The following is a 27,714-nucleotide window of genomic DNA, read 5'->3' as shown; positions in this document are numbered from 1 at the left end:
TTTGTGCAGAAAAAATAGATAATCATATTGTTCCCAAATCATTAAAATACAAAAAACTTTTTGGTGATGGTAACATCCTGTCAAGTAATTTTTTCCTGCTAAACTGATTAGACTCAAAATTCAATGAAATATAATCTAAGTCAACATCTTGTTTTGTGATCATACGCTCTTCCGAGAGCGCATCACACACACACACACACACACACACACACACACACACACACACACACACACACACACACACACACACACACACAGAATTCATTTGGGGCAGACTGACGCACACCCTTAAAATAATAACCCATGTAAATACGGGTAAGCCTGCATCGCCTCACTGTGCAAATGGCATCAGCGCGCGTAACTACGGCGCGTCGGTTGGTAGGAGTGTTAAGGTGAGGGTGTGTTAAAGGCCAAATGTTTTGGTAAACCCGCTACTTCGATGAGCGACAAACGAGAGAAGGGCCTGGTACACAGTGCGCCCATCGGACTATGCCTTCCCCAGCTCGGGAGGAGAGCAAAGGAGAGAGCGGACAGGCAGAGGACGGAGCGACGGACAGCGGCGACAGGGAGCGAGGGACAGACGGCCGCCTCATGTGCGCTCTGGAGATGGAGATGACAAACCGCAGCCTGCAGGGAGACTCCAAAGTGGACTGTGTGAATTGCGATGGCTTGATCAACCGAAACGGCGGGGGCTCGACGGTGGCCGTGCCGCTGTCACTTCCCGGGAAGCGGACAGCTCACATGGAGGGAGACGACCTCTACAGACTGCGGGACAGAAAGTTTTTATTAGAGGATAAAAAGCGCCTTTGCGCGTTGGCTCTGGGCACAGCTCTGCTCGGGATACTGCTCATGATAATCCACGCCGAAATATGTCCCTCCATTTACAAACCGGTAGGTTTGAGAAATTAACTACACTAATGCCTGAGTGAAAAGCTGGTCTAATCAGACTTCACTAACTGTATAACCAAACTACATAATTATGGAAATGTCTGACACTTGGTGTTGTTTGGCGCTCGTTTCGGCAGCATGTTTCCCTGTCTCGCTTTCCACTGCAGTTCTCAATATGATGCATTCTGCTCAATATCAACCTCACAAACCAAATCAGAACTTTAGCTGATGTGACATATTGCACGTTGCACACGTTGCAGATGCTGCATCTACATCAGCAAAGTTAAAACATTTAAACTACATTACCTAAATGTGGCTATGTATTGTCAGCTGGTCGAGACATTGTAGTGTTGGCCCCTGAACGCATCATTAAATGATACGATAATTAACACTATCATCATGGTGTTGGTTTCAGCATCATGCAGTAGAACTGCAGCCTGTTCACAATTGCTCTGCTGCTGTGTGGCTGCATCTTCAGCTCCGTGTGTCACAGTTACAACAGCTCAAATTAGATTTTCATTCAGAGTATAACCGAACTGACACAAACTAATCAATACATTTATGTTAAACCATATATTCTTTTACTTGTGACCTATTTCAATTGATCCTAACCGGTGCAGAGAAACCACCATTACACAACTGGCTCTATTTGTTGTCATAACAACTTCCTTGATTAGCAGACAGCACCATGCAGCACAACAGCAGAACCTGCACCTGGGCTTTGAACCCCCCTGACCCTCTGATTAGTTAGTCCACTTCCAGACACACTATTTGGTAGCACAGCCTCATGACATTAACATGCAGATCTCAGTGGATAACAATGCCAGGCCACACAATCAACAAATTATTAACTCCCCCTGACTTCCTAAAGCGCACGCCAGTTCCACATGTGGAAAAAAGTTCTCATGCACGCCGCAAAAAAACATCAGACCACCTCCATGCTGTGAAGTCAGTGATTGATTACAGTGTCAAAGAGCCCCCACATTTTTAACTCACATCAGCTACAGTCTTTTGAGAAACCTATGGAAATAGGGCCTGACCCTCAGTGTTCAGAGAGTTGGACTCGGGGAAGCGTGGTCGTGAAATTAACGGTGCTGGCACAAACAGGACATTACTATTCCAGTTTACAAATACGAACCAAGAACAGGTGTTGTCTGTCCATTCCTAACAACAGGCATCAGCTTCTGTACCATGGAAATGCTGATGCACTGGAAAAGTGTTCCTCACCACAGTTAAAGCATATTATTTTGGAGAGGCTGCATTGCTGATTTAACCATAGCTTATGTAACAGTTTTCAGCACCCGTCTTAAACTTCATATGATGTCCAAGTAACGAGTGTGAGCTGCGACATCCTCTCCCCTGGCTGTGGACTGACACGACTTTTTGGTCACACAGGGGCTGCCTTAGCAAAATACAGCATCTTTTCAGTGCCCAGCGTTGCTTTTTATTTTTAAAGCCATATTCTGCAGTTTATCTTGGAGCTGCCTAACTTGTATGCCGATCAAATCTGCAGTCTACACAGTTATATTTTAAGCTTACCTTTTCATGGTTATGCACGAAAAACAGGGCTATTTATAGAACGTTTTTCCACATTTCACCTCTTCCCCTACAGCGAGATTGCCCAAAGTACTTCAGGCTATCTTTCCACATCATTTAGTGTATAATTAGAGTATTTGCATGGCCAGTCTAAAAGTCTCTATGTCTCGAGTTTGGCTGTGCTTGAGCCAAGAGTGTGCACTTTGACCAGGATGCAACCTTGTGTCCATTTTTCTGAAGCTCTTCGATGACGTTCTTGGAATGACAACTCAAAACAACACCCACACAAGGATGAAAAGCCAAGCGTGGCGTCCAGTGTTTGAAAGAATATTTCTTGTTGTTTGAACAGGGGCTTAAGCGGATAACATTTCGTGAGCTTTATTCACTCTGGTTCTCAACCAGGTGTAATTATAAAACTGCAGGTTTGGAGTCCAAAAGCTGAGCATGTCGTGGCAAAAGCCAAATTTGACCTCAGCAGTTTCAGATTTATTTAGAAATATCCAACATCTGAAGTAGCTGAGATTTATTTTCATGCTACGATTCTCTCACATAAAACATACTAATACTAAATAACACAACCTACACAATCACAGCAAACATGCAGGCCGCCATTGCTGTAATATGTATCATATATGTGGTCTCCTTTGGTGGGGAAAATGTATTAAATGTCACAATGTTTGTTTCGCATACAAATATATTGTCATCATGTTATAATGCTGACTGGCAGCTCAGTGTGTTTTTGTTGTGTATTAAATGCTTGCACTGTTCATTTCTGACTCTCCTCTTCACTTTCCTCTTCCAGCTTTTTAATCCTCTGTTCAGCTTCATGCCTGCTTTCTCTTGTTATGATTTTGAATTTTGGTTGTTATGGTCTGGCTGGGGCCAAGGGTGGATTAAAGTGCTGGTATAATGGACATTAGTTTCCTTGCGTGCGAGTTATGACTCATTTACTTGCCTGTCAATTGCTAAATCCACACATTTACAATGTAAATGTGTTCCACCTTGACTAAAGCGATTGCAATCATCTAAAATGATATGATAATATATAAGAATATAATATTTGAGTTTATTTTTAAAGATTAAAACAATAAACTCAAAAATATTCGCGATAAAGTAGCAGCTATAACGTCAGGGCACCTCGGCACGCAGCAATGTAGTCATAGTTTTTGTTCAAATAAAAAGCCCTCATCATTAATATGCAGTTCCTTCCAGTGTTGTAGCCCATATTTTCTGTAAAATGACAGGCTTATGAGTTGACTTTTAAGTATATTGACTGCAATGTGGTCAATGTGTCATCAACCCACTGAAATCTGGCTTACACAATATGTGGTCGACATGCAAATAGGTAAATCTCACCCACAAATTGTATGCTGCTGCCCTGAATGCACCACATCCCTACTCACCTCAAAACTAGCAATTAGTCACATTTGCCCCATAAGCAAAGCAAAACGGCTTGCGAAAAACGGGTCAACTATGGTCCTTAAAAAAACAGGCAAAAACTTGCAAAAACATTCTCACCGAAGCTAGAACTGAACTGTGACCACAGACAGTGGCCCCAGTCTGGCCCACACCTCGATGTTATCTGTGTTGTTGTGCTGATCCACAACCAGAGAGGAGGAAGTATCAGAACGAGCTGCTGTGGTGACTCGTGGCAATAAAAAAATGTTGGCGACCCACTCACCTCCTCCAGTAGATCATTTTAACATTACTGCAGGGCAGTTTTCAATTCTAGAAAGTTTTCTGGGGGCCTGATGAGACACTGCAACAAGCTTGTAAGAAAGAAAACCAACAGTGCTAAGAGTCCCATGCGCCACAGTGAAGTGGTATCTTACTCGCCTATGGTCTTAGAGGGTGAGTGATCTGGAGGTTCTTGTTCATCACCGACAGCTGATCAGCCACACATGTCCTGCATAGTGTCTACTTGTATTTTGTTAAACATCAGTCCCGTGATTTTATTCATCAGCACACATCCAACTAAGACATTGCCAACACTGTCTCATGCAGTGTTTGACTGGGTCACTGTGACTATAACAATACCAAAATGTCTATATGTACACTTACTGTTGGTGTTACCCAGCAGTGATCATTTAGTATTTATAATCATAGGATTTGTCACCAGGTAACTTCACAATGAAATCACCTTGTGTAAGTTTTGGTTGGTATCAAAGGGATAGTTTTGATTTTTTAGAGTGAGGTTGTATGAGGTTCTTATCAATCATAGTGTATCATCTTCAGAAAACAGCGGTCGGTGTGCCCCCAGTTTGGAGAAGTAGACAGGAGTAATGGAGGCTAAGAAATGTACTGATGTGGACAGGGACAGCAGCAAAACATATTTCAGCCACCTAAAAAAGGACCACTTCATAAAGGTCTTTATCAAGTTAAGATATTGACAACCTGGTCTCAATCTGAAGTCGGCGAAATCCGGCGCTTGGGCAGTGACTTGTGGCGTTAAACACTGACGAAAAGAGCTGTCGTTTAACGTCAGTATGAGGCATGACTGGTTAACGGTTGTCAGGCAGAAATGCAGCTGGACAAGAACGACAAACACTGACTTTCACCCAGGAGAGCAGTGTTCTTGTCCTGTAAGATATAAGGCCAAACCCTGTTCTTTTGTCCTAAACCTAACCATGTGACTTTATTGCGTAAACCCAACCACTTGCATTAGCTGTTGGAGGAAAAAAAAAGTCAATTCGCATTGTTGTACTGACATAGTGCATTTATTTTGAAAGAGACAGTATGGAAACGGTAAATTTCCTGTGAAAACGGAAGTGTATTTTGAAAGAAGACGTCCTGGGACAACAACATTCACCACACTGGGCATTTTAACATTGGGATATATAGTAATTGACTGGCTTTTGGAGTCAGCCTCTACTAAGTGCAGTTTATGGCACTTTTACCTTGACTTCATTTTCCAGCTTCAGAGGTTGCCACTTGGTTTTGCTGCTGCCCCACATACACAGCAGTGCATTGCTTAGCTTCTGTGTCAGTACTCCTGTCTGCTTCTCCAAACTGCTACACACAGGCCACCATCTTCTATAGGTAATACACTGACTATGGATAAGTACCTCATACAAGCCCACTTCAGAAAATCCTAACTATCGCATTAACTAAACCTTCAAATGTGCTATGTCCTTTTCTGCGACTGTCCAACTGCACCAGTATAATATTCAATATTGTAAGCCTGTCCTTAAGTTTATTATATTATATCTCTAGTCCTATTAGTGACCTCCAGCACAAGAATCTACATGAAAGCGAGTGAAAGCTCCCCAACTAACAAACCAAATTAGAAAACTTAAATCAGATGTATGCAGTATTTCTTCAGCAAGTATTTATTTATTGCAGTTCACGGAAACCAGACCACCTTCTTCGCACTGGATTCAGTGTTTTATTTTTAATTATTGTGCTATGACTTGGGTGGCCCGTCTTGGTAATGGTGGCTCGGTGTTCGTCCAAAACTGTGAGAAACAATCCATGGTAAGGTTAACCCAGATTAGCTTCACCGGGCTTGAAATGACCTACATGAAAATGGTACAAAACCAATTTTAGAAACTCGGCAAGGAGCATGCTGTTGAACTCTCTGTCATGGAATGTGGTGAATTGTTGAGCTTTTGGTCTTCTAATGTGGATGCTACGGGAGGAGCTGTGGAAAACGTCGTACCTTGCCAACGGACGTCACACCACACCACCTACACGCTCAAGTTTCCTCAAGTTTGAAAGTTTGTAATTATCTTTTTTACTGTAAACCACATTAAACTGCACTTCCCGTTAAAAACTTCCATTGACGTTATATTAGCTGCACTGAGGTGTATGGATGAAGGGTATAGGTGCTCTTTAACCTGCCAAGACAAAGGTGGCAGAAGCATATGCTTGGTTCTTAATTCATCTGTGTCTCCAGCTGTCAGTTCTCTGGATTGGAAAGTATTTAATTACAAGCGCTGTTGTTACTCTAATTGAGTGGCTTTTATGTACCTTTACGCAGTACATTACAGAATCAGTAATTCCACTTTCATTAGGCCCAAGTACTGTAAATTTATAATGAAGCTGTGTTTGGAAAGGCAGGATTTACAGAGTAGCCTACAGTTACGCTGTTATAACATAATCAGCAGGATGTTCCATTTAAATGAGTTCTGAGTCATCTTTTATGGAAAGGAAATCCCTGACAAAACTTTTATTGTGAAGAAAAGATGGTTAACACACTTTAAATGGTGTTGCAGATTGGAGAGGGATTGATTATTCATTGTGGAAAGTGCACTAAAAGTACAACAGAGGTACATTTTCTAATTAAAAAGTACATTTTTCATAAATGTAATATGTATATAATGAATAATATGCATACCATTTGATCCACCATGGGGGCTGCAACTAACTGTTCTTTTCATTACAGATTAACCTATCGTCTTTACACTGTTTAATTCAGTGGTTCTCAATCTTTTTTGTTTCAAGGAAACAAGATGCACATTGACACACATTAGATCACAGACCCCCATTTGATGAGACTTTGCTTCAGGGACCTTCATCTGAAAAGACTTGGGTTGTTATGATTAAGACCTCAATTCTACAGTTGTAAACTCTAGTTTAGGAGATAACCATGGAGGAAGTGAAACCTCAGAATAGTCATTCTTATGACCCTTACTCACACTGAGCTCACTTCTATTGTGAATTACATAGTGGCAGAAAAGTATTGCCCTTTTTTTTCTGGGGACCCCCTGCACTCCGTGAAGGACCCCTGGTTAAGAACCACTGGTTTAGTCGATAAACTGTCGCAAATAACACAGCAAACAAAACCTCAAGAGTTATTTTACAGTCATGTAAGAGGAAGAAAATCCTTACATTTGCACAATCATTACTTTTAATATCCAACCACAATTTTCATGACTGCACTCTGAAATAATTACACGTACTAAAGTCAGTTAAGGTTGCGCACTGGCTGGGGTTTCTGGATAGTGCAGATGCAAAACCACAATTGTTCTCAGGTGGGAAGCTGGTCAGAGATCAAATTCCTCTTGCTGTCTAGAAACTCTTGTTTGTCGATTTGTCCACACTGTCTTGGGGGAAACAGCCATTCTAAATTATGAGGAAAGAAGTGCAAAATGCTGATTTCTTCATCATGGTGTGATGTTTTCACTGTTGTTTAGAGGTGCATTTTGGGTTACGTGATACACAGCTCTGAGGGTACATATTGAAATAACGTAACAAAGTTTATGCTTCTTTGAGACAAAGACTGAGTTGACTTTTCACCTGTGAAAGGTTTAAGTTAGCTTTAGTTATGTGGCGAAAGCCTGGAAGAAGCTCTGTACCGTAATGAAGTTTGCATTTATTTTCTTTCTTTTGTTATTCACTGCACATTGTGTTTCAATTTTTGCACATCAAACACATTAAATGCTCGAAATTATTTGGACATGTATATAATGTAATGTTTTTGTTGTTGTATATATGGTCCTGGAATGTGTGAAGATCTTGGTTTTTCTTTGTTTGGTTGCTTTTTAACTTTAATAGACCAAATGTTTGGTTAACTAACTGTGCAATATGTAAATACATAATGTATTTGTATAGGACATGCCCCATGGGACAAGCTTTGTACGGTAAAGGTCAATCAGGTGGCCACTTTGATCATATGTGACCAACTCGCTGTCTGTTTTGAACTTTTGTTTCCATCATTTAGGTAATCTTAATGGGTAAGATTACCTTTTACTCTTTCCACCCCTGTCATCACCACAGTGAGTGGAGGAAACTGTTCAGTTTAACAGCCTTGATAAAACTTTGATGATGGAGAACATTAATGGAAAGAAATCAAATCTTTATGCCTTATCTCCCTTGTCTCCATTTCCTTCCCAGGGCTCAAACACTGCCTTGTTCGTCAACTGTTCCATCAGCCTGTCCACTGGGTGTCTCCTGATCCTCATCATAGCTTTCCATTATAAGGACATCAGGGTGAGTTTGCCTTTCCCCCTTTGTTTCCAACAGTTTGGACGCCCTTATTGAGATGTGGTGTGTGCCCGAGTGAGAGCCTGTGTGTGTGTGTGTTGTTGATCTCCAGGGCTGGACTTGCCATATTTTGTGCATCACTTTTCATACCAGTAAATGTTTGTTCCAAATTATGTTGGCTAGAATGATACTTTGCTCGAGATACTTGAGGGCAATCGTTTTAGAAGGAGCTCTCGGTCCACTGATGGTAGCCTCAACACTGATTATCTGTGCTATATTTGCTGTGTGCGTAAAAAACCCTGGACGAAAAACCTCAGCCCACACAGGCATGCACAATGTTGCAGCTGCGCTATTTTTCCAATCCATGTGGCTCGCTGCCGTTGTGTGTGAATTCAATATACATGAAGGGATTTGGTTGAAATTAGACAGAGTAAACATTCTTTCATTTGCCCTCATGCACACTCACAGCATGCGTATTCAATAAAATGCAGAATGAACAACAAGTGCAGAGAGGTCTTCGGTCAGGCTGCTGGGTTTATGCTCTCACCTACAGTGTTTTCAGTTTGGTTGCAAGTCATGTGTGTCTGATACACATGAGGTCCATGCAAGTGTGAAGACAAGATAAGGAAGGGCAGGTTCAGGGTGGAGACTAACACAGAGAGGGTGTTTGGGGTGCCTGATGTCGCTTTAAATCCTGGGTGTCAGAAATGACAAACAAAGTCAAGCCAATAACATTAAGATGCTTCAATCAGTGGCACAAGGAGAAGAGAAACTTGACTTTTACTTTATTTTCTTGAACAAACTGAGGCACAGAAAAGCTATGTATTGAGGGGATGAACACATTCCTCACATATGAACAACTCATACAAACCAGTAAACAAGTTTTTTCTCCCAGATTTCTGTGGCCTCATATCTTTGGAGGCTTATACAATATTTCTCTTATCACAGACCTTTACAAACACAATGTACTGTTCTGTAGATACATGTGTGTTTGCATTTATCTTATCTTTATTTTTAGCTTGAGATGCAGAGCACACATATACTCAAATATGCATATCCTTGTGTGCCACATAATGAGATTAGTTCTTGTGTGACACAGTTACTGGAGTTATCAGATGTTTTGTGTGTAAGATTCTGTCCACCTCTCCGATACTATACATCCTTTGTTTTCCTAGGTTTGACTAGCGCTCTTCTTCTGCAGTGGAATAATGCAGTGGTTCTCCACCTGGGGTCCTTAAGGGAGTTCTAGGGGATCCCCTGAAAAATGGGGAATGATTTATTTTCGCTATCTAATTTACAATAAAAGTGAGCCCACTGTGAGTAAGAGTCATAAGAGTGACTATTCTGAGCACAGGTTTCACTTCCTCCATGGTTATCTCCTTAACTCTCATTGGCAACTAAATAATTCTGGTCTTAATCATATCTAACAACCAAAATCTTTTCAAATTGAGGTCCCCGAAGCGAATTGGAGATCGTGACCTGAAGGCCCAGACACACCGAACTGACAACAAACAACTAGCGGCCACAAAAGCCAACTGTTGTGTCCCCTCATGTTACCTGTGTCTTAGACAACGAGTTGCACATGAACACATCGCAAAGACTACAGCCATTAACCAGCATGTACATTCAGTGCCTGTGTGAGTGGAAAAAACTTTCTGCACCAGCAGACTGCAGTGGTCTGTATTCGTCATTCAAAAAGGGAAATTGTCATGATGCTAGTTAGCCAGTTAGCACATTAACAACACAATCCAATGTTGAAAGAACAGAGCAAATTTATGGTACGCCAGTGAGCAATAACACAAAGAGCTCCAAAAAGCTCAGTGGCTAAAGAAAAATAATCTTAATGTAACAAGTTTGCTTTGGTCTCACTCCCTCTTGACTTTAGATGATTGTTTACTTTCCTCACTTCCATTTCTCTTCTTGTGCTCTGAGTTGAAGGGCCAATCAGAGTGATTTTATTCACTCATTTAACATGATGAATAGGCTGAAAACAAGCCAACAAGGGCTTGGTGTGTCAGGGCCAAAATGTGTATCATTTTAGGGGTCCTTGACATAAAAAAGGTTGAGAAACACTGATATTATGACACATGACTGGACAATTAGTGCCACTTTCTGATTATCTTACATAATGATATTTCATAAATTCACATTTTCTTTTGCAGATTTTCTAAAAAATTTGGTTAAAGTTTGCACTGCATTTGGATGGAAACCAAACTTCTTTCTTAACTGTCCTCCTCCATTTTTCAGCTGTTCATCATTGACCACAACCAGGTAGACTGGCGCATTGCCATGACCAGCCAGAGGGTTCTTGTGATCATTCTGGAGCTGTCGGTCTGTGTCATCCATCCTGTTGGCACATACTGGGAGGTGGGCATCCATACCAATTCCTCTTCCTCAGCTTCGCTTTGTGTTTCCAAGGACATGATGAACTTGGAGCTGCTGCTTTCAGTGCTGATGTTCCTCCGCTTGTACTGGGTGCACAGAGCCATCCTGCTGCACAGCAAAGTCCTGCTGAGCGCCTCCTACAGGAGCATCGGCTCCCTCAACAACATCAACTTCACCTTCCGCTTTGTACTCAAGATACTGATGAACAAATACCCGGCACGCACGTTGCTGGTCTTCATCAGCTTCTTCTGGATCACTGCTTCCTGGATGCTCACTCTGTGTGAAAGGTAGGGAAGAGAACTGTATATGTGTAAAGTTACGAAGTACTGGCAAAAAATGGTATGATGTATGTTTTGTACTAAACATTGGAAAGTACAATATATTTTTTTGAATTGGGAGACACATAAGCTCTTGCAACAACCTTGGAGACTGACTGTGTGGGGACATCCAGCAGAAATAGGAATTATTTTAAATGGAAAAGTATTTGATAAACAGTCTACCCTGAAATTTACTCATATTCATGAACTGATACAATTAACAGCACTCAAGTAAGAACATGATGAAGATGATTGACACCATTCTTGTAGGGTGACCATATTTTGATTTCCAAAAAAGAGGACACTCGGCCGGCCACGACATAGCCTACTTAAATGATACTCGCAGTTTACTCAAAGATGCCTTATCATTTTAATATATTTAAAATTTATATGTATGGATAGAAAATTCAGTTATATCACAAAATAATATCTCTCAAAGACAGAAATTCAGATAGGCCCCAATAGGAGACACATACACACACACTAGAGTGTGGCGATCCGAGCCCGACGGTACCCGACGAGTCGGGCCGGGTTTGGTCAGAAATGTAGCTATAAATTTTATTCGGGCTCGGGTTGGATTCGGTCAGCTTTCAGTGAAAATGTAGTGTAAAAATAAATAAAATCCTATTGTCTGTCCTGTTTATTGCTTGTGCACTGTTATTTACGTGACAACACCTGAACACAACACAGACAGACACACATTGGCTGTTTGTTTCTACCTCTCACCTCTCTGGAAGTCTCGGACCTCCAAATAAAAGAGGGAGACAGGTTTTTCCTATTTTATCTTATTTTGTTTTATGTCTCCCTCTCTTCTCGCTAGAAGCATTGGACCTCCCGCCTCCTGCTCCCGTCTCAAACACGGAGGTCTCCCTCTCCGCTGAGCATGCCCGGCCTGTTAAATAGCCTGTAACCGTAACCACTGTGTGACACAAACTCAGTGCTTAGGTCATTAAATAATGTCGGGCTCGGTTCGGGTTCGGACAGAAATATGCTGCCCGTGCCGCACTCTAACACACACACACACACAAACACACGGAAAACCGGACATTATCATCAGTTTATAAAAACCCCCCGGACGCCCCGGACAGGGCGTGAAAAGTGGACATGTCCGGGCAAAAGAGGACGTTTGGTCAGCCTACATTCTTGTTTTTGTACGCTAACTATGAAGCTACAGTCAGCAGATGATTAGCTTAGCTTAGCATGAAGCAGGCATCCAAAGTTAAACTCATAGATGTATAATAAAAACAAGACATCAAACCCAAGATGGCGCCTATTCATTCCAATGAAACTGCTCACCTAGTAAATACATCAAAAGCAGTTTTGGTTTGCGATATATGGCCCACTAAACATACACAGTGTTGTTTCTCCTGCTAGTTCCCGCTAGGTGCGTTGACTTTGATAACATCACAGATTTTTACAAAACTTTTTCTCAACAAAACCTCCATGTTTAAAAACAAAATAACAACAAAAAGAGTCATAATTGACCTTGTTTGCAGTTTGAGGTGTCCTGTCAATGGTTTTACAGACGTTTCTTAGTGTGTGAGGAAAATGCTTGAAGGGCTACAAGGGATTTTCCTTGCTGTAATACTGTGAGTGGCCACTGTAAAAAAATTGGAAGCAAGGCTGAGCTGCTTTCCTGGGAGCCTGGTTACAAAAAGAAAAGACATTGTGGTTTTAAGGGCTGTTTATGTGCCTTTGTGGAGAATATAGAGGTGCTGGCAGAAAGATTTTCAGCCTACCTGTTTTCACCTACTGTAAACTTCGATTAAAAGCCCAGTCCTGATTAGATGCTCAGTCCCCTTTACTAGCCTAAAGTAGCTACACATTTTGAGAAATAAAGGCCTGTCTCAATTAGAAGCCTGGTCTGGTTGCCAAACAGTTCATCTTTATAGAAGTTTTTTGCATAAAACCGGATTGTTGACGACCCACTTGAGCTAACGTTAGTTAGCTGTTTAGATCACACATACAAATGTAAATGTTAAAACTTTTGTCAAAATGGAGATGCTACACATCCTTAGCTCAGTTTATTTCATTTTTCTTAAACCATGAGCACCAGAGAAGACCATAATTCATCCAGATTTACCTTCATGATAAAGAAACAGGTGGTGACTCCCTTCATCTGAAGCTGTCATAAAGTCAAAATATATGTTTCGGTAAGTTATTTATATTCCATTAGTCTGTAAGGTCCACCAATCAAAAGAATCAAAAGTGTTTTACTTGAAAATGAATCCAAGTCATGAGTATTGTTTTAGCAGGTAAAGTGTCGGTAAAATGTCTGTATGCTGAGTGCCGTGAAACAAGTGTCACAACATAACACATAATTAATATTATTATTATTCAAAGCCTAATTTTTATAAAAGTCAAAGTCATACTGGTTCACATAAACAATTCGATCGTGTTTCCCATCTTTACTGAGCAACAGTTTTTGTGAAAGAAATTAAAGGCCTGTCCCATATAGAGGCCTGTTTAGTTCAGTGATTTAAGCAAATAATAGCCTGGGCCACTAATTGAAGTTTTAAGGTACTTCCAGTCTTTGTGCTAAGCTAAGCAAACTTTCTGCTGTTTGTGGCTTCATAGTCAGTGTACAATTATAAGCGCACTATCAATCTATCAATGCAATTAACTGAATTTGTGTGTTAAGCTCAAAGTAAAATTCCACCAGCCTGCTAAAGTAATTTTCCTTTGACAAAGTATAATCTTTTTATTGTGTCTGGTTTTATAACAGAGCTGTTCCTCCTCAACAAATATTGACTGGATAAGTAACAGCGAAGGAATGGCGCAATGATCACCGTTAGCCATTAATGTTAAAGCTAACATTCTCTATGTCATTCATGAGAGTGAACTTTAACTACACTCACATATCGCAGATTAAGCAAATATGTGACTGCCAAGGGCACCTTTTTTTCCCACCAAATCAAAGGAGAATCAAATTAGGTGAGCAAACTAAGGTTTTATTTATCTTTCAATAGGAAAATTTGTCAGGTTTTCAGTTATCGGAGGCTTTTGTGCCAAATAGTGAATAGAGCTTTTCAAATCTTGATCTCTGAGGGTTGATAAAAAAGGTATTTTGAAATACTCATAAAATAGAATAAACAATGATTTACAAAGTAAACTGTGGGCTACCTTCACTAATGAATAAAGCTTCAAGTTTTCTTATGTTTTTTTTTTTAAAATTCTTTTTATAGCTGCCTACACACGCACACACACTACAGCTTCACTCCCCGTCACACACATGCCCATTAAAAAATCTAAATGTCTGATAGTTTAACATTCCTTCTCAAACCTTGATGGTCAATTTGACTTTCCTATTCAGACTGGATGTCCATTTGATAATCATCAAATTCTATGTCGTTACTCTGACAAATTGCTCTTCAGCGTGAGCCAACTTAACGTCAGCTTTATCCTCTGCAGTCTGTTTGGCTGTTTGAACAGTGTGAGGTCATTTGTTCATTTGAACCCTAATGGGAGGTTCAGCCTTCAGTCTCACATGTCTTAGTCTTTGTATGTTTTGATTTGTCAAAAGTAATAAAAGAACTTTTGACTGATAGCTGATAAGACCACCAAACCTTTAACACTGAGCTGTTACACCAACCACGTTGATTAGGAAAATCCAGGAGATGCTCACACACTGTATGGCCTCTTTGTGTGGTTTCCGCGAATGTACATTGGACTTGTGCTTCATGATGTTTTACAAGTTTACACTGGTACCCACCTCCTGACTTCCTAAGTACTGTAAAGCACCAGCACTGATAAGACAGTTTGAATAACAGACCACGCCTTTATCAAACTCAGAGGACTCATTGTACACAGGAAATGTGTCATTTATTGCTGCATCTGAGACATAAAGTTTGATGTCACTGTAATCATAAGAACATTAGGACGATGTACCTTAGTGCTTACTATAAAGAATTGATCACTGGGAATGGGAATGAATCAGTCAGTACAGTCTCAGTTACTTTATTCCAACTAATTGCTAGTGCTTAAGCCAGTGTAACAGTGGGTCAGTTTAACTTGCAAAAAAGAGAATTGTCTATGGGGATCATTCAACATATGGATTGGGTGGGGCAATGTCATGATATAGACAACAAATAAATATAGATTTTTTTTTTATTTTTTTTTAGAACAAACAAGCAACAAGAAACACAACATCGTAGCCCATGCTGCCCCTCCTCAACACTGGCCTGTACAGACAAACAAATCAATACAAAATAACATACAAAATATACAATCAAGATAGACTGATGATAATAATTGGGTATTGCAAGTAGAATAACGTCAGATTTACAAGGGGGAGGGAATTTGATTTTTCCCTAACCAATCAGTAGAGATCAATGACTCACCCAGAATCTGACGTCATTAGTATCCATGCCTTGGGGGTGCCGAAAACAAGCGAGCATTGCCCGTTTAAAATGTCTCCGTCATCGTGCACGCCCAGCTGCATCACCATTAAATCCAGTTTAGCAGCTTCCTTAATTTGGTCCTCCATTAACACGAGTAGTGGCGAAATACCTCGATAGCATCGTTAATGTGGTCTGTAGGATCTGTAGCGGTCGCCATTGTTGCTATCCTCACCAGTTACCCACCAGCGCGCAGCTTGACATCAGCGTGGCGCTGATTGGCTAGACCCGCCGCCACCCCCGGCGTTCATTGGTCCTTCCATCATTTGGATGAGATAAATCGCAAATTCATTGCAGTATGCCAGACCAGAGATGCAAGCCTACTCAGTTGAGTGGGCGGGGTCTATGGTCTGGAACCAGGCTACAAACGAGTACTTTTTAATTAACACTGTCTTAGCTTGTTGCTGTTACTAAAATTGGTCAAATTTGTTGCCGTATCAAACTACAAACAAAAAGAAACAGGTTTTAACCATAAAATGTGATCAGGTTTTGGACCTTGTCCACTTTTCTGTCAGGATCGGCTGCAGGCTGACTTGGCAGAAATGGTTGCCATCTTGTACTGAGCTGTACAGGGTACACCCTGGACAGGTCGCCAGACTATGTCAATTAGTTATAAACTCAACACTAGTAATTAAAAAATCTCACAATTTTGTCTCTATTTTCTCTATAAGATCTTCTGAATTACATAGTTATTGTTGTGAAGATTCCTATTTTCCCTTATTTTGACACCTCCTTTACCTCCCTTCCTTTCCTCCTTTATCCTCAGCACTGATTGGTTCCTTTCAGTCTTTGTTCACTCATTAACCTGACGGTAATGATTTAAACCCTGAACACCATTTCGCTTGTCTTTCTTCATCATCACACAGGGCGGCAGTGCTCATAGATTCTAAACCACTGTGTGTTTGCTCCCCTTTTATGTTAACTGTTATTTGAGTTTTGGAAAATAAACCTTGTGTGCAAAAGAATTTCGAGGCTGATGCGTTCTGACTGATGCCCATGATAGTAGACCTGTTCTTCTGACCCTCCTCCTCCTTAACAGTCATTTCAAGAAAACCTCCATGGAAGCTATTAAATTACAGACTAAGATTAAATGTCACAAGCATTCGATTAAAACAGGTTATGTTTAAGTTAAACATGGTTATGTCCACAGAAGTTGGTTATGACTGTTTAGATTTACCAGGGTTGGGCTTATGCAAGAGCTAATTACGGATAGGTGTTATGTTAAGCATGTGGCCACGACTTTTGTCTTTGCCCATAATTACAGTCTATAAGAATACACCTAACACATTCTGTTATGACACAGTCTCACTCCTGCTTTCTCCACTCTGCAGAAAGACCCAAGCAGCAACAGGTCACATGGACACAGCTATGTGGCTCATAGCCATCACCTTCCTCACAGTGGGCTACGGGGATGTAGCGCCCACTACCAGCTGTGGCAAGGCGGTTTGTCTCTTCACTGGAGTCATGGTAACTAGGTTGGGTTGCTTCTTCAGAAAGCATGTTATTTAAGAAAATGAGGACTCCATGCTGACGTGAGATTCATTATGAGATACAAAAGTTTTCAAAATATTTTTGTGCAAATGCTGAAGAAATCGCATGCAATAGTGTGCATATAGAAGTATGTAAAACACTCGCAGAGGCATTCATGAGATTTCATTTCAAGTGCTTGCTTTGGCTTCTTTGGCCTCTTATCAGAAAATCACATAGCCAGGGCAGCAGTAGTGGTTTTAACACAAAAGACATTTAATGCTCAGTTTGATAAACAGAAAGAAAGTCTTATCTGTGTTTCACTTCTGTATGTGCTCTTAATCAAACCACCGCTTACTTCTCTGCATGGACTATAAGCTTGATAAGGTACAAAAACAAGATGTTCTGTTGCTGTTGTTTTCGTTTTCATTTCGTTTTGTAGAGTTTTTCTGCACAGGTCCATTTTGCCCTTACGTTCACTTTTCTTCAATTTCTGCTCCGTACTGCTCCTTTCCCTTGTTTCCTGCTCTCTGCAGTTTAGTTCTGTTTTGTTCCGTCGAACTCCACTTGGTTCCATCCCATTCTGTTCGGTTCGTCCTCGATATATTTGCTGTGTCCGACATCACATGCTATTCACTATGCACTCAATATGTAGCCAATAGTAGCATGTATCTATCCAGATACACTGAGCTGTGATAACCACATCACTTCCTGAAGGCCTCTTTGCCGGTTGGAAACACGTAACCATGCTAATCCATACCAACCTCGGCTCAGTTCAAAATTTTTGGGGGTTTCTCTGTATTGGTACGGTACAGGATTTGGTTCAGGGAGGTATGAGGTGATGAGCAGGAAAGGAAATCAAGAAACAGATAGCCTAGTTAATAATGGCACACCTCAAAGTAACCTCACTTAATGTAAACGGATTAAATAATCCTATTAAAAGGGGGAAAAATACTATTAAAATTAAAAAAGGGAAGGAGCGGGTATAACATTTCTTCAAGAAACCCATTTATCAAAAGACGAACATGTAAAACTAGAACATCTTGCTGCTGTGTAAGTATTTTCCTCATCCTTTGGCTCTACAAAACGAGGACTTGCAATGCTGATCCCATTTCATGCTGCAAAAATCCTGGCACATAGGGAAAGGAGATATATATTTCAGTTCAAAGATAACATAGAAGAGAATGAATTAACATTGTTGGACATATGTACCCCACCAGAGCAGGGACCAGAACTAATGGCTAAACTGATAACGCTGATTACATCCGAGGCAATAGGGAGAACAGAAATTGGTGGAGATCTAAACCTGGTTATGGGGTGAGATTGCCAAGTTAAAGAAGGCACTTTTTACATACTTGCACTTAAATTTAAAAAGCGTTATTGATGATAATGAGCTGTTGGTTTCATACTATAATTTTGGACATACTTGGCTCACATACTATTTCAGTCCACTAAATAGCATGTTAATATGGAAGTTTAGACACAGCCAATATGTTCTGATTGTGCTCTGCTCTATTCTTTTCCGTACTGTTTCATATCATCCTCTCTGGTTTGTTTCATTCCCTCCTTTGGTGTTCTGTTCCATTGCAGCAACTCTTCCCCCATTTTCCCATTTAGTTTTTCCCATTTCGTATCGGGTCAGTTCAGCTTGGTTCACCTCTCTGCTGTGCCTTTTGTGTTCCATCCCAGTCTCTCCTGCACTACTTGTCTTGGATACATATGCCCCTTCTTTGTCCAGCTGCACACCCTAGTGGTGCTGACAGACCTGAATGCCTTCATCCCCCCTGTGTGTGTGTGTGTGATTTAGACCACAGCTGTAATTTAATGGCTGGTGCTTCTGCAGGACCTTGGTGGTACCAGGCACTTGCACGAAAAGACTGAGGGAGGGAAACTGACAGCATGCGGTGGGCGCTGTGCTGTCCACTCAAAGCATACAGAGCATGATGTCATTGTTTTGCTGCACACACTTTTCTCCTTGTCATATAACTTTAAAAGAAATTGTGAAATTGTTTATCTCAGCATATATATTAATAAAATAAATCAAGTATCCCAGGGAGAAAGTGGAGAAAGCATTACAGTCAATTCAAATTGTAGGAGCAAATAAGAGCTATATTAACCTTTCATGGTGTTTTTTTTTTTTTTTAAATTACAGCAAGATAATATTGTGTTTTTACAGTGAAGCAAAGGAACGCCAAGGTTAAGACTAAACAAATGATGGAAGGGAGGGTCAGGGATATAGATGGAGGTTTAAAGGGATGGGGAAATGATACTTGAGATAAAACACAAAGAGGTACAGTAAAGTAAGACAAACAGCAACTCACTGAGAGCGAGGAGTGGCTGTGTGTTTGCATAGGCAACGGACTATGGTTCGCTGCCTCACCTCTGCTGCTTTAAATTCTGGTACAAGCAGATAACAGTTACCGCTGTGGTTCTGGATGTGGGCACAAGTCCGGTTTAGACACCTCCATGACAGAGTGGAAAACAATCTTTCCCCTCACTCACTCTCTTTCTCCATCTCCTTGTTTTTATAAGCTTCCATCCTTATAAGGGTAAACTTTCCACTGTATCCATTTTTAGGTGGTTTATTGCATTTGGCACCGGTACAACAGGAGGGTGTGCCAACCTGTGCCCGTGATTTGGAAAAAAAAAATTCCTACTCCCATCAGGGCAGTTTTGGGAGCCAGTCACTTAGGCTTTCACACCTGTAATATGGCTGAGAGCCTCTATGGTCAGCACTTCTGTTTGACTCCAGCCATAACTCAATTTGCAGCTGTGTCCAGGGGTTGACAACGCCGTTTGCATCCCATCACAGTGTGTGGATGGATCCAAGGAAAGAGTCTGTACCTCCCAGGTTTCACAGACGGTGTAATTTTAAATATTTTGTGGCTGTTAGAGTGAAGGATAAATATATCTTTTAAAACTCTCTTATGCTCATGCTTGATCTCGCTCTCTGCTTCTTTGTCTCTCTTTCTAATGCAAGCTGAGAAGAGGAAACCAGGTAAAGACTTTTATCATTATCCACAGTGGACATGGAATCAGCACAGTGTTTTGTCCGTGTTTCCTGTGACGTGTCTATTTGTGTGACTGTGGATGTGATCCGCTCTGCGGCCCCTTTGAATCCTTACCATCAGCCTGTAGCTCCATGTCCAGCAATAGCACACAGCTATTCTCAGAGGAAAGCAGCGCTGCAGCAGTGCCACAGAGGCCGTGTTTAACCATTGAACTCTCTGTGTAAATATAACTTTGATTTATTGGACAAAACCATATGAGGTATGAAGATCAACATTTCTGAAGAAGTGCTTTCCCTTGAGGGTCATGGCGGAGCAAAACACACGAGGTTGAGGATGTAGACAAATTCAGCCTTAAAATCAGACTGTAAAAGTTCACATCAGTTTCTCTTGAGTTCTGCCTTGTTGATATCACTGCAGTATCCAGGAACAATCTCAAACACTTTCTCTCAGGCTGTTTGGAAGACAGGCAGATGGTAGACATATCAGTAACCTCACCAACCCCCCGTGTGTGTGTGTGTGTGTGTGTGTGTGTGTGTGTGTGTGTGTGTGTGTGTGTGTTGGATTTTAGGGTGTAGCCTGCACTGCCATGCTGGTTGCAGTCGTTAGCAAGACGCTGGCGTTGAATAAAGGAGAGAAACATGTGCACTTCTTCATGCTGGACATCCAGATCTCCAAAAGGGTAAGAGCAAAGTTACCCAGCAAATATATAATGTTATGGTTTACATTATGAAAATGTTTATATGTAATAGGTTTATAAGCAGAACCAGACAACTCACCGATTCGTGATTTATTCTTTGCAAGTTTATGGATGCATGGCTATTTTCACTTGCGATTTAGCTGTTTCTTATCCATCGACTGGCTCCATGTGATGAAGTGTTACTTCAAAGATACCAGTTGCATGTTTTTGTTTTTGCATGTTTTGGCCCATTTACCACAAATCATGCATACTTCACGACGCTACTAACTCTTTCTTAAAATGTGCTGTAATGTTTTTGATTTTGGAACGCACCTTCCCTTTAATTTCTGCATTAAAAAAAATCAGCTTGAAGAAATTTGAAACTTGTTTAAGTTAGGTAATCCATCACGATGATCACCATGTCTGTGTTTATTGTTGTCAAAGTCACCGGAACATTGCGTGGCAATGCAGCTGTGGTAGTGCAGAATGATTTGAAAAGTCTGTTCTGCAGTGCCAGACAACAATAACATAACTCAATAAAACAAAAGTAAAACACTTTGGAATGCTTTGAAAAATGCTTGGCAGTTTTGTAAAATATGTTATTTGTGTTGAATGGGCCAAAACCTGTTCAATTGTGGTCCTTTAATAGAAAACCATCATGGAGAAGATCTCAACGATTGTCTGTGGAGGATTTAATCAAAATCTTTACATAGAATTATTGACACATTAACAGCTCAGTATAGGTGAGATGATTAACTCAACCTGCTGAAATTTTGCACAGTTAGAATTCCTTCAATGTTCATCGTTCAGGAGGTTTTTACCAGGAGCCGAAATATCTGCAGAGGCCTCTTCCTCTCCAAAACAAATGGATTTGGTGATTTAAACTGGTAAAAACACTGAATAAAGCAGCTTCACGTTACAAATCTGTGTTTTTCCAATGTTGTTCAGCTCAGACTATTGCATGCTATTGTGTGTTCTGATGTTCAGGACAGAGAGCCGAATTATCCGCAGAGGTCTCTTCCTCTCCAAAACAAACCGACCTGATTATTTAAACCGGTAAAACACTGAATAAAGCAGTTTCACACAAAAAAAGTCAGTGTTTTCCTGATGCTGCTGGTCACAGAGGTGCTGCTAACAACAGTGGCTGCTACGAATGGCCCTATCTAAAGCCAGTGTTTGGTTTTTCCCTTCTGGGCTACTGTAGAAACATGGCAGTGCAGCAAAACATTCTCTATGGACGAGACATCCAGATCTAGATTTAAATGTCTACTACAACAGGTGTGACAGACGTGTGGGGTTTTGTATATAGGAAGGTTCTCTCACGGGAGCTGTAGAGCCTGAAAATAGTGGCTCGTATTTTTGTGATAATATTTATCTACTAATTCAATAAACTTCCCTATATAAACATTCAGTAAACAGCCAACTGCCCTCCCTTCCATCAGAGGTTACTGAGTGTAACAACACAAACAAGAAGAATGACACAGCGGATGGAGCCGTCAGGATGGAAGCGTCACTACTTTCCGTGTCGCATGCATGTTTTGGTTTTGGAGTTTTACTAGGATGACTTTTTTTCTTTAGAGAAGAGACACCAGAGGACAGGATAGTGTGGGAAAAGAGGAGGGAGATGCCAACCTCTTTATAGCATTTTCAAGGCGTCAAACAGAGGAAATCATCTGATCTCTGTCAGGAAAGAAACTTGTGTCAGTTCAGGACGGTGCAGCGTTGGGCAGGAAACTGGTTGAGCTGACATTCGTGTGTGTTTGTAAGTGTATGTGTGTGTGTGTGTGTGTGTGTAGGTGGCTTGCAGAGGTCTTGCTCTGTTTGAAGGCTTGGACCGGATTCAAGTGTTTGCTTATTGATGGGAAGACGGAGGTGTCTGATAAATAAACACTGACAAGAAAACACTGTCATAAAGCCAGAAAAGTGTCTCAGGAATACAGATAAACGTATAATGACTGATAGGGTTCTTAGAATATCGTTCCGTTCTGCTTTGCATGCAGCGCTACAGCTTCTAACCAAACCGTAGAGCAGTGTCTGACTGCGGTAGATGCACTGCTTTGGAGGATACGACTATTTCCTTTCTCCCGGTGGCTGCATCCTGTCACTCTGTGCATCTTTATGCCTTGCTTGTGGTTGCTCTGTGTGTTTTTGCGCGCGTGCATGCTTCCTTCTGAGCTATCTGGTGCAGTCCAGATTTACACTGATGGGAACAAGGGAAGACATCTGGATGCAGACACTGACAGCCTCTATTAATAACCCTCACAACAGGGCCAGAGTGACATCATCACGGGGCAGTTACAGTGATTTGTGCAGGAAGACAAACAGACGTGAATAGAATCAAAGAGAAAGGTACAGAAAGGTGATACCAGAGAATTTCTAACCCTCACTTCTAGTCTGTACGGCCTGTTTGTCAAAGTATTTTACACAAGCATCTCTGTGAAAAGAAGACTTTCATAGTTGAGCAACAAGGAAGCCTATCTGGATTAAATCAGATGCCTTGGACAACTCTTATGTATACTTCCTATACAGGGATGATCGATATGAATCACTGTGTTTTCTGTCAGCCCAGCTTGCAAGTTTGATTGACTTTATCGTAATGGTTTTATCACCATGCTCGTGCTCCTGCAGCCTCCGCTGTTTGATGGGTCGGTTTTGACATTTCAGATCCGCCACGCTGCTGCTAATGTACTGAGGGAATGCTGGCTTCTGCACCGCACAAACCTGACAAGGGGCAACCGCGGTGAGCAGCGAAGACACCAGAGATGCCTTCTGGAAGCCATCAGAGTGTGAGTTGCTGTATCGCAAAATGATAGCCTCAGGCAGGATGTCTGCCTCTGTGTGTGCGTTTGTGTCTGGGCAAGGGATGTACGTGGGTGGCGGTTTGTGTGCCTTACACGTGTATTTTTACGGGTCATTAACTTTGTGTCAACACGCTGAACCACAGAGTCACAGTTTTTAATGGCTAATTCAGATTACTAATTACATTTGTTGGCTTCTTTTATGTGGGCAGGGCATGTGTGAACAAGGGTCCACCCTTTTTTTTACACAGATTTCAAGGCAAGGTTGGTAGGCAAGCTGGCAAATGACTAATTAAATGTCCTTTTTTCACGATTTACAGTATAATTTGACAGTAATACCCAACATGCTGTTCACCTTCTTCTAAGACACTCATCAAGTATAAGATGGGAATATTGAGGAGCCATCTTTATCCTTTTTGCACTTTTATTCTTCTTGTTATTGAGTCCAAGTTCCTCCTCGAAGAACAAGTGATTGCACAAGACAGGAAGTCCAAGTGTGATTTTGTGCTTCATTATCCTGACAATATTGTGTGTGTGTGTGTGTGTTAGCCTGGATGGAGGGGTTGTGCTTCCTGCTTTACACCGGGCAGCACCGCTATAAATAAATACACTGTGGAAATTACGAGTGGGGAGGCACCTCTACACATTGGGATGATGAACATCATATATGAGACCAGTAATCTAACGTCAGAGACTGGCTGCTAGGTTGCAATAGTGGTTTCCATATTTCTTTTTTTGGTGGTTTCATCCATCTCAGGTACTAAATTTAGCCCTTTTCCACGTCCATACGTCAAAAACAAAAAAAACCCAAAACTCCTAGCAATGTTTTATAGCTACGTAACAAGCACAGCATGACTCCTGCATGTTGGGTAGTGGAATACTCAGTTGAAAACTCCATAAATCAGGAGTTGTGTATTGAGCCAGGAGTTCTCTGTTTGTACAAAGATGGGGTGCTTCATCCTTAGATGTGCACTTCAAAACTTATTGGAGCATCTAAATTCAACACATAGTAGGTCCAGTGTGTAGCATTTAGTGGCATCTTGCAGTGAGGATGCCGAACTGAAACGAGGCCCTGTCGGGAGCCAGTGTTTGATGTGTCCGTTTAGGGCTACTGGGCTACTACTACGAGGACCATCCATCCATCCATCCATCCATCCATCCATCCATCTTTATCCACATATCCGTGGGCGGGTCGCTGGGGCAGCAGGCCAAACAAAGCACCCCAGACATACCTCTCCCCAGCAATGCTCTCCAGCTCCTCCAGGGAGACCCCAAGGCGTTCCCAGGCCAGACAAGATATGTAATCCCTCCAGCGTATTCTGACTCCACCCCGGAGCCGCCTACGAGTGGGACATGCCTGGCACACCTCTAATGGGAGGCGCCAAGGGGGCATCCTGATCAAATGCCCGAACTGACCCCTCAACTGACCCCTTTCGAATGTCTGTGCTTTTCACCCTATTTCTGTATGTAGGTATATACAGCTCACCTTCAGGTGACTAAAACACCTGAGATTTTTATTTTTAGGAGAATATAAACTAATGAAAAATTGAATGAATATTATACACCATTTCTGCCAATAGATGCCCCAGAATCCTACGCACTGTACCTTTAAATCATAGACATAGTCTTGCACCAGAGCATCAAAATTACTTTGAATTGTTTCCCTTCCTGTGTAGCATTTGGAAAAAATGTAATTAAAATGCAAATGTTTGAAATACTTCCAAATGACTGAGATTTATCTTTTTGTTTTCTGCACAGATTTCGGCATCTACGCCTCAAACAAAAAAAACTGAGAGATTACGTCAGTGAGATGGTGGACCTCCCCAAGGTAAACGACAGCTGTCACTGGAATGTTTCATTGAAGAGCCTAGTGCCAAATAGGATGACAAAGATCCCCCTTAAAAACACTCGCTACTTACATAGACGATTACGCAGTATTTTATTTACACTCTGCTGTTTATTGCTAGGTGTTCAGACACATTAAATGCTTGTTAAAAAATCTCTATAAAATGTCTCAGGAGTCATTTGTGTCAGGAATTCACAGGCCCAGAGAAGTTTTCCATGTGGAATAAACTCAACACACAAAGACGTTACCCAGTGAGAGGCACTAATGTGTAATTTGTGCACTTTAAAATACATCTTACTGATTGATTTATTTGAAAAAATAAACCTAGTTTTTCCAGACTGCAAGTGTAGCCCCTTGCTAAGATGTCAAACGTAAACCATGCCATGGCCACTTTGCAATCAGTTAATTACAGTCTGACTGCCGTGCAGTAAACTCAACAGGCTGCTCTCGCTCACTGACTGAACGCAGCTGAGCCACAGTGACTAAAAAAGTAACCAGATTTGTTGCTGTTGGCCTCTTTTTTTAAAATCAAGTTGCTAAGGCAGCTGCCAAATGTAGTGACACAGTTTCTTAGTTGGCAACAGTGGGGTGGTTTCGAGTCTGCCCCAAGTGAGTTGGCTTGAAACTGCCACACATACGCAATATAACAGTGTGTCACCAAACTTCACCATAAGTCTCTAACATAAATCTTAAATGTGTCTGCACCCACAGAGCCCACAGTGGTTTTCTCTTGCAATTACCAAAATCTCTGCATTTGCACTGTTCGGTTGATTCCAACAGATGCAGATGATCATGTGTGACCTCAGTGCCAATTGGAATAACTCCTATCGAGAGCTGGAGCAGCGTATCCTTTCCATGGAGCAGAAGCTGGACGAGCTGAGTCGCTGCTTCCAACAAACCTCTGAGATGCTGTCTCAGGTCCTACGTCACCGCAACCCAGAGATCAGGTAAACAATACTTAGAGCTGTCAGAGATGTTGCGCAGATCTGCTGTCAATGCAGTGCAGGATGTGGTATCTGAGCTGCCTGCTAAGAAAAGTAAGCTATTTTTTGTTGTTGTCTTTTCTTTTATTTTGTGCAGGTGACATGGCTACAATTTACTTGCTACGGAGACACATAATTGTCTTCAGTGTTTTCATCTACAGTATCCATGAAAGTGAGACGGTAAATCCTCTCCACCCGGAGCTGCTCCAGACTCTTTAACATGCTGAACCACTTGGAGGACTGGCATACCTACTAAAGATCTCATCTTCTGGCCCTGTGCTGAGTGCACGGCACAGTGACTCATGGCTGTAAAATTATAAATACGTCTCCCATCCACTGTGGGAGAATCGCACAGCGTATTTTGAGAAATCTGTTGTGTTTCCAGCAGTTATATTTGTGACAGTGCACAAAGAACTGAATCAATCTCAAACAAGGACTGTGGAGAGCCTTATGATGCACACAAATGTCAAAGGCTCCAGAGTTTGCTCTTTTAACTATTTGTAATATTTCATTGATGGACTGTGTCACTGCCTCATTGCCATGCAATCAGATACACTTTTTTACATGTTAATTTTATTTGCAATATTATACAGTTTTAGCCTAATCAGTTCAAGAAAACACTCGCAAATCCTCTTTTTGATAAGCAGACAGTTTAATGGTTAAAAGGTTGATTATTGTTCGCAAACAGGCTTCCTGAATACAATCACTGGCAAATCCCTATTCTGCTTACCTTTGACCCATCAAGTGAATTCACGTGAATGAAATTTTGATTCTCAAATAAGAGAAAAAAATAACTAAACTTTGATTTTAAGGGAAAAATCTTTATTTCTAACTGTAAATCCTTGGGATTTTAAGGGATGTGATCTGAAACTCGTAGATTAATATGTATGTTTAAGGTTGTAATCATCCAATGCAGGAAAAGCACCCAACAGTTTACACCTGCTCTGAGAACAATGAAACTTGGGCAAAGTTGTCATTCAGCAACCAAACAGCTCCATCTAGTGGTCATGAATGAAGTAAACCACATAAAATTGAGGGCTGTGAACATTAAAACTATGATTATATAACAACTATTTTAAAAAAATCATATGCTATTTTCAACCTGAATACCAAGACCTCTACGACATCTCACAGGAGAATAACATTTCAATGATGTGTAGTGAAAACAGATCTAAAGAAAAAAAAAGAGGACTCAGAAACTTCCATACAAACCTCACTGTTAAGAATGCACTTTGTGAGAAAAAAAAATAGAAAAACTGGATCGACTCTTTCTCTGGAGGATAAACTGGAGTTTTGATGTGTTTTAACTTAATCCAATACTGAAAAGTAAAGCTCCTCGCGGGTTAATTTGTACTCTGGTTTGTTGTAAAAAGAACCGAAGAGGGACTCTTTCTAACCCTGTTTACTATGTATCATTTGCACATGGTGTAAACATGTTAACAACCATCCAAGACATGCTTATAATTAAAAGCCATTAAAAATTCA

The 27,714-nt window shown here is 41.1% G+C and overlaps 1 protein-coding gene across 1 annotated transcript; it reads left to right on the top strand.

Annotated features, from left to right (window-relative positions):
• Positions 1–260: 260 nt before the first annotated feature.
• On the top strand, positions 261–27,714 carry kcnn4 (potassium intermediate/small conductance calcium-activated channel, subfamily N, member 4). Its single transcript, XM_049584625.1, has 9 exons — positions 261–891; positions 8,260–8,355; positions 10,597–11,021; positions 16,780–16,915; positions 20,495–20,605; positions 23,267–23,388; positions 25,159–25,228; positions 26,027–26,193; positions 26,327–27,714. The coding sequence occupies exons 1-9, from the start codon at positions 490–492 to the stop codon at positions 26,328–26,330; spliced, it is 1,533 nt and encodes a 510-aa protein (XP_049440582.1). The 5' UTR covers positions 261–489; the 3' UTR covers positions 26,331–27,714.

Source organism: Epinephelus fuscoguttatus, linkage group LG8 (genome assembly GCF_011397635.1).
Source record: "Epinephelus fuscoguttatus linkage group LG8, E.fuscoguttatus.final_Chr_v1".
NCBI classification, from domain to species: domain Eukaryota; kingdom Metazoa; phylum Chordata; class Actinopteri; order Perciformes; family Serranidae; genus Epinephelus; species Epinephelus fuscoguttatus.
The sequence above is the reverse complement of the archived record's forward strand: the minus strand, read 5'-3'. Positions and strand labels throughout refer to the sequence as shown.

Excerpts from the sequence above, each read along its gene's own strand:
- kcnn4 (XM_049584625.1), top strand. The coding sequence starts at position 490 with ATGCCTTCCCCAGCTCGGGAGGAGAGCAAAGGAGAGAGCGGACAGGCA. Across the intron at positions 8,356-10,596 it reads TCCATTATAAGGACATCAGG|CTGTTCATCATTGACCACAA; the intron begins GTGAGTTTGCCT and ends TCCATTTTTCAG. Across the intron at positions 20,606-23,266 it reads ACATCCAGATCTCCAAAAGG|ATCCGCCACGCTGCTGCTAA; the intron begins GTAAGAGCAAAG and ends TTGACATTTCAG.